The sequence below is a fragment of the Sinocyclocheilus rhinocerous genome, unplaced genomic scaffold, assembly GCF_001515625.1.
Source record: "Sinocyclocheilus rhinocerous isolate Xijiao unplaced genomic scaffold, SAMN03320098_v1.1 scaffold19, whole genome shotgun sequence".
NCBI lineage: Eukaryota > Metazoa > Chordata > Actinopteri > Cypriniformes > Cyprinidae > Sinocyclocheilus > Sinocyclocheilus rhinocerous.
This window is the reverse complement of record NW_015638975.1, coordinates 1,429,845-1,437,432: the sequence shown is the minus strand read 5'-3', so window position 1 is coordinate 1,437,432 and position 7,588 is coordinate 1,429,845. Positions and strand designations below refer to the sequence as shown.

Sequence of the window (7,588 nt, the reverse complement as noted above, 5' to 3'; positions counted from 1 at the left end):
ATTTATTATACAATTAACAAAAGCAAAAAAAGGCCTCTAACACTAGCTTGCTCTATTCCTTTTCTATTCTATCTGTTTAAAAAAAAAAACTTGCTACGTGTACTGCGTTAAGCTAACTGAGACTTGTTATATCATTGCTCTTTTGTTGATTTTGATTGCTTCCATTGTCCTCATTTGTAAGTGCCTTTGGATAAAAGCGTCTGCTAAATGACTAACGTTAAATGTAAATGTATGGCACAATCGAGTTTGCTTTGTAATACAAATATGTGTTTAGTTCTGTGAGGGTGTGCTGGGCTTTTCTAGATGCCGGTCCATAGCAATAGCCTGTAGCTGTTGTAAACAAGTTTCATTTCATATAGAATTCTCTTTTCTGGCCTTATATAGAACATCTAATTTACAAATATCAGATAAATGAGTAATGAGATTAATGTAATGATTAGGTGAAACACAGCAGTGCACTGCACACTCTCTATTATTCATGCTCTTTCAGGCTGTGATCATAGCAATATAGTTGACCTGGAGGTCTCCATTACAATAACTGAGGGTCAGAATGTCGACATGGTGTGCGACAATGGCCTGTAGGTCTACACAAGTTCAACAATGCATGATCAAGACATCAAATACCTAATGTTCAAATGACAAACACATCACGTTTTTTTTCTGCCATTCCTATCAGCATTCTTAGTTCCTCTGGTTCTAGCTGTAATTTTCCCTTAATTTGAGATTAAATATTGATTCTAAACTTTGATCATTGAAATTATAGGCTTTCAATAACATTAAATATTATTTCATATATGTCAATTTAAATATTGAAACATTAGCTTTTTAAAAAATGTAAACACACAAACAAACAAGCCAGGACAAAACAGTTTCTTTTGCCGTTTAAATTATTCTTTTAGCATCAGTCATTGCCATTCAATCTGTGAATGTTAAGGTTTATTATGGCTTTGTTATTAAATTAAATCTTTTGTTAATTTATAATAAAATGACACAAATAACTTGACAAATAACTGAACTTTTTTTTAAAGTGTTAAGTGTATAATTTTAACTTTGTTGTTGACACATATTTTTATCATAGGTCCATGTCACTTTCCAGTTAATATTCTCAAAATGGTTACTCCAATAGTGTTTACTACAAAAAAATTGAAAGGCAATGAATCAAATGTCTAAAAAAAAATATTATTGCGTTATTGCTATCATTTATACCAACACCACTGAGATGTGAGACCAGCTTAACAAAGTGCAGTAAATGGTAAAACGGCTACAAATTTGTGTTGTTGTTTTTTTACAAAATATGTATTGATTTTCCATGAAAAAAAGAAAAAAAAGTTAGACATTTCTGCATACTGGCATTATGTAGTTAGTGTACAAAAGTTCTCATTGTTGAAATTCAAACAACATAATGTCTGCAACTGCAGGGTCCAGATAATGTACAAATTATTTTTATACTAGGGAAAAAAAAGTTTGAGTGAATTACAGGTGAATTCAGGTACATTTTTTCCAAGTCATTTCAATTGCAAAAGTGCCCCAATTTACTTAAATTCACCCTAAATGTAAGATATTTCAGTACTATTAGCTAACTACAGGTTAGCAAAAAAAGTGTAGGCCTAAAGCTGTGGTACGCAGTGAAAGAGACCTGATGCCAGGGTCCTGTCACCTTCATTGGTCTTATTCTTAGTTTGGTGACAGGATCCTGACACTCATGTGTTGTTTGTCTTGTCCTTGTGTGAGCGTACAGCCTTGGGGTATTGTTCTCTGGGCCATGCATTTTTATGTCTTATATGCATGGTGTCTTGATTCGGTGAACGTGATTCCCTACTCATACTTCTAGTCGTCAGTCGCTAGTTAAGTCTAACGTCACATGTCACCATTTCCATGTCAAAACACTCAATAGATTACTACTTGAGCATTCCAGCGGTTTAAATGCACACCTTCCAGCCAATCAGAATCGAGTATTCAGACAGGTCATGGTATGAATAGAAATATACATATTCAAAATGATAAAATCAATATCTAAATAAAGTTTTTTACTTTTTGACAAATCACTGGTTTTATTTACATTTACATTACATTTGCATTTAGTAATTTAGCAGACGCTTTTATCCAAAGCGACTTACAAATGAGGACAATGGAAGCAATCAAAATCAACAAAAGAGCAATGACATGCAAACATTTGTTTATTATTATTTATTTGAACATAATGTATCTGTATCCACTTTTTAACAGCTTTAAAAAGAAACCCATGAACATTAAGAGGATGTGTTATATATGATCTAGCAGAAGTTTAATAAATGGCTAATCTGATAGGTTGTTCTTTCAGTTACAATCACCATACACAAAATAATTTGTAGATTACAGATCCAATATAAAGGATGTATATATTTTGTAAAGAAATATATTTGAGCAAATAATTGTGCATGTAACAAGTGTTAATCAATGTAGAATATCTTGGAAAGAAGGGAAGGAAGCTGGCGATTTTAGACTGATCAAGGTGTCAGCGATAAAACAGCAACACAGCTGCTTCAGTTATCTCTCTGGAAGCACTCCATCCTGCATTAGTACCATAGCCATCCCAGTCGAAGCTCGCAAAGTCTCCACACTGTCTAGGGGCGCCCTCAGGAAAGTGTCCACCTCCACCAATACAGAACTGCAACAATATGAATGCATTAATAACTACAAAACACACCTATGCACTTCTTCAAACGACACTGGTGCAGTTGATTTATTTCCATGGTAAATGTATAACTATCGATGCATTATGTGGTTAACAGCATGTCAAAAATGCTTTCCAATGACATCGATTTAAATAATCTAGAATATTATTTTAACTCACATGTTCAGTGTTACAGCCGGTTGGTTTGACACCTGAACAAAGAGCCGAGGCTGCCCTTTCAGTATTGAAGACTCTGAATGTGATGAATCCAGGCGTAAATATTGCTGGAAAAAATGCAGAGAATATATCACACATGACATGGCTTTCATTCATTACATTGATTGAATCTCAACAATGATGCTTTTTAAATTGCACACCATAATTATATAAAACACAGACTTCCTGACTGTCAACTGATGCAGCCACTTTCTTTAAAAATATTTGAAAAATACTGGCTCTGGATTGCCATACTTCTTGAATGGGGACCATACAGATTTTTGTTGTAATCCACATTTCCGGTATCATACACTATTGGAATAGCAGGTCCATTATCAGTAATGCATGCCCCTATTCCAAACCTCACAGGGAATTTCTGGAAAAAAATTAAGATAAAAATTCAGTATTTCTGTAATTTCACAACATTTTTGTCTTTGACTATATTTTTATGAATGTTTCAAACTCAAAACTGGTATCCAAGTTTATCTGACCTTGAATAAATTGAAAAGGTTTCCTCCGTAGAGGTTTAAGAAGTGATTTTCAGTGTGGTATCGCAGGAGGGAGGTAGGTGACCACTGTTCCAAATCAGCGTTATTAGGAACATGCCACACAGAAACATCTTGTGCTGCAATGTCATAGTATCCAGGATTCTGTGATAGAATGGAAACAGACTCTTATTTCAGATTCTACATAAACATTTTTTGATTGTCTGTCCAGTGTCTTTGTGTCCCTTATGTTGCTCCTATTTAACTAGGGTTGTAAAACCATAAATGTACTAAAAATACCTTATAGTCATCACTTGTAGAGGCTTCTGCAGTTCCGAATGTGACTGTGTTTGCCCATGTCCCTTCACCATCAGGCCGGTTTGGGTCACTGCCCTGCTGACTAGACCAGCGATCACCAACAGTACACTTTCCATTCATGTAGTTTTCATGAACACTGGCCACCAGCGTCCAGCCGCCACCCGCAGTGGTCATATCACAAAACGTCTGATAAAGGACTCCTCTTGATGAGTTCAGATAGTATAGCCCATCTGCATGAACAGAAGCATTCCTGAGTCACTTAAACACAGCTGTTGCTTAAGATAAAATATTAACATAAAATGAGCGTACCATCATAAACCTGATACTTTTCATGCAGTTCCTTGCAGCTTCGAGCAGCATATTTAATTCTGCCCTGAAGTATTGCATCCTCAAGATTGGCCTTGATACCACCGGTTTTGATATATGGTACTTCTTGTTGATCCACTACAATGTGAGACATTAAGACTTATATATAATATATTGGAATATATTGTTATAGAAATGTGATTTTCAATGTTTTAAAATAAATTAATTTCAATCCAAACAAATTATTACACTTATTACTTACAAATTATCACACTTGCAGCCTCACAGAGCCATGAATTCAGTGAGAGACTGAAGAGGATCCCTAAAATCCCTATTTTTGTAAGAACCATGGTCTGCAAACAAAAGAAGAAATGTTCTTCACAATTATACTCCACACTGCAAAGCTGAAATTGATGCTACATGTTTCTGTTAAAAATGGCTTACTAAGCGTAGCTACTTTATATGCTATAGTATTTATATTTTAAAATTTCATTTGAATGGTACAGGAACTCTTACGTTTGTTTCTTGTCTTGTGCTTCTCTCTTCTGAGTTGACGATCACGTCGAGGCTTTTGGCTTCTGGGTGAGTCAGAGAATAAAGCTCAGGATACTTATACTTACTCGGGAGAGGAACGAGGAAAATGAAGAACCGGCTATATCAGCATCGGAACCCGGAATGTGGCTTTGGCTTACGGAAAAGGGGATTTCGGTGTTTTTACTCAGGTAGCCTAATTTATACTTTATTGTCCGCGTTCCGCTTAGTCTCATTCGGCCGTGGACAAATCCAGTTTGTCCGGTCTACATTCCTCCGTGAATTGGAGTAAATACATTCATAAATGAAACAGGACAGAAACTAAAAACAATAGCTGTTACTGCTATACTGCATGCAATTAACAATGATAATAGGCTGCATGTCACATAAATGCACATTTAACAATAAAGGTAAATTTGGTAAATTTACAGCCATGAAAAGGATAGTTCACTCCAAAATTAAAATTCTATATTAATTTACTCATAATGTCGTTCCAAACCTGAGGGGGGAAAAAACAGGCTATCACACATGCAAACAGTTGGAAATAAGCCTCTATAAAAGTGGCACATTTCCCAATATTTAATAATGGTATAATAATAGTAAAATTTAGGCCTAATAAATAGGGCCTACATCTCTGCGAATTCACCATATTTCTATGATGTTGGTATAACATACCGGTGTGTATGGCACAATCAGTGTTCGAATTGTGTCAAAGCTCTTGGGGGGTCCCCCTAACCAGAACCCCCAACCCCACGCCCCGTTCAAAAAACAAAAAAACAAAAAAAAAATGTAAAGAACCTAAAATAAGAATAAATTAATTAATTAAAAAAAACTATAGGCCTACATTTCTCCACAAAAATAAATGTAATAGCAAACGTAGCACATTTCTTTTAATTTATCCTCTTATTTTTATTTTTGGGTTTGTTTAAAACGAATGATTAATTATTTTTGTCTTGTCCTCGTTAGCTCAGAAAGCCTCATACTGTTCGTCGACAACAGATTATTCAATACCACTAATTTGGTGTACCAAACAATCATTAAGCAAAGAAGAATTAAATATCTACTAATATCTACTAATAATATTAAATATCTACTAAGTTAAATATCTAGTTTAAGCACTCAAAATTCCTGTAATAATAAATGAAGCTGTCCATACACTGTATGATAAATGAATCTCTTACTTACGTAGCCTAATTCATACATCTGCACTTTGTTGGTGATGAGAGAATTCGCGAGTTTCAGTCAGAATTCATTTAGCACGCGTGCGTCCTGAGCAAAGCTCAGATATTTCAGCGATAACTAATCTGAACGCCACTGACTGAGCATGGCCATTGTGTTCACAACAGAATCGCCTGATCGGTTATAATGGGCAACGCTGTAAAACGCGTAAAAATAAATATGACATGAGCAGTAGGCCTACAAGTATTGTAGTTTTTTTTTTTTTTGAAAAGCCAGGGGACCCCCCGAGTTAATTTTTTTGGGCTTAATGTGACGTCCAGGGCCCCATTTCTATGTGACATTTAATATTAGCTACTATTGTTAACTGCATGTAGTAACATCTATTGTTATTAGTTTCTATCCTGTTTTATTCATTAAAGTATTTACTCCAATTTAAGGCTCATTCACGGAGGAATGTAGACCAGACAGACTGGATTTGTCCACGGCCGAATGAGACCAGCGGAACGCGGACAATAAATTACCTGAGTAAAAACACCGAAATCCCTTTTTCCGTGAGCCAAAGCCGAACACACGTTTGGTTTTGGCTCAAGTATAATTAATTTCCACATTCCGGGTTCCGATGCTGATATCAATAGCCGGTTCTTCATTTTCCTCGTTCCTCTCCCGAGTAAGTATAAGTAGCCTATCCCTGAGCTTTATTCTCTGACTCACCCAGAAGCCAAAAGCCTCGACAGTGATCTCAAACTCAGAAGAGAGAAGAAACAAACGTGAGTTCTTGCACCATACAAATTACATTTGAAAATTTATGTAGTAAAAATGGCATATACAGTACGCTTTTAGTATGCCATTTTTAACCGAAACATGCAATTTTAGCTCTTTTCTCCTTTTGTTTGCAGACCATGGTTCTTACAAAAATGATTGTAGGGATCCTCTTCAATCTCTCACTGAATTTATGGCTCTGTGAGGCTGCAAGTGTGATAATTTGTAAGTAATAAGTGTAATAATTTGTTTGGATTGAAATGAATTTATTTTAAAACGTTGAAAATCAAATTTTTATCACAATATACAGGTGCATCTAAAAAAATTAGAATATCGTGAAAAAGTTCATTTTTTGTAACATTTCAAAAAGTGAAACTTTCATATATTCTAAATTCATTACATCTAAAGTAAAACATTTCAAAAGTTTTTTTGTTTTAATTTTGATGATTAGAGCTTACAGCTCATGAAAGTCAAAAATCCAGTATCACAAAATATTAGAATATTCCTTAAAATCAATCAAAAAAAGGATTTGCAAAAAAGAAAATTTCAAGTTATTTAAAGTATATTAATTTATGCACTCAATACTTGGTCGGGGCTCCTTTAGCACTAATGACAGCATCAGTGAGGTGTGGCATGGAAGCGATCAGCCTGTGGCACTGCTGAGGCACTATTGAGCCTTCAGCTCGTCTGTATTGTTGTATCAATTGTTTCTCATCTTTGTCTTGAAAATATCCCATAGATTATGGGGTTCAGGTCAGGCATGTTGGCTGGCCAATCAAGCACAGTAATATCATAGTAAGCAAACCACTTGGAAGTGGTTTTGGCACTGTGGGCAGGTGCTAAAGTCCTGCTGGAAAAGGAAATCAGCATCTCCATAAAGCTTGTCAGCAGATGGAAGCATAAAGTGCTCCAAAATCTCCTGGTAGACGGCTGCATTGACTTTGGACTTGATAAAACACAATGGAGCAACACCAGCAGATGTCACGCACCCAAATCATCTCTGACTTCAGAAACTTCACACTGGACTTCAAGCAGCTTGGATTCTGTGCCTCTCCAGTCTTCCTCCAGACTTTGATTTCCAAATGAAATGCAAAATTTACTTTTATCTGAAAAGAGGACTTTGGAGCACTGAGCAACAGTC

General features: G+C 35.6%; 2 protein-coding genes across 2 annotated transcripts in view; one reads left to right on the top strand and one right to left on the bottom strand.

Moving 5' to 3' along the window:
• Positions 1-2,269: 2,269 nt before the first annotated feature.
• On the bottom strand, positions 2,270-4,328 carry LOC107750606 (intelectin-like). Its single transcript, XM_016566095.1, has 7 exons — positions 4,241-4,328; positions 3,982-4,116; positions 3,655-3,902; positions 3,361-3,519; positions 3,125-3,245; positions 2,834-2,937; positions 2,270-2,647 (listed from the first exon to the last, which is right to left on the bottom strand). The coding sequence occupies exons 1-7, from the start codon at positions 4,326-4,328 to the stop codon at positions 2,495-2,497; spliced, it is 1,008 nt and encodes a 335-aa protein (XP_016421581.1). The 3' UTR covers positions 2,270-2,494.
• Positions 4,329-6,399: 2,071 nt separating this feature from the next.
• Positions 6,400-7,588, top strand: part of LOC107750516 (intelectin-like) — a 4,200-nt gene continuing 3,011 nt past the window's right edge. The window contains exons 1-2 of the mRNA XM_016565928.1: positions 6,400-6,455; positions 6,585-6,672. Coding sequence (XP_016421414.1) covers positions 6,588-6,672 — 85 coding nt within the window. The 5' untranslated portion in view covers positions 6,400-6,455; positions 6,585-6,587. The remainder of the gene's footprint in view (positions 6,456-6,584; positions 6,673-7,588) is intronic.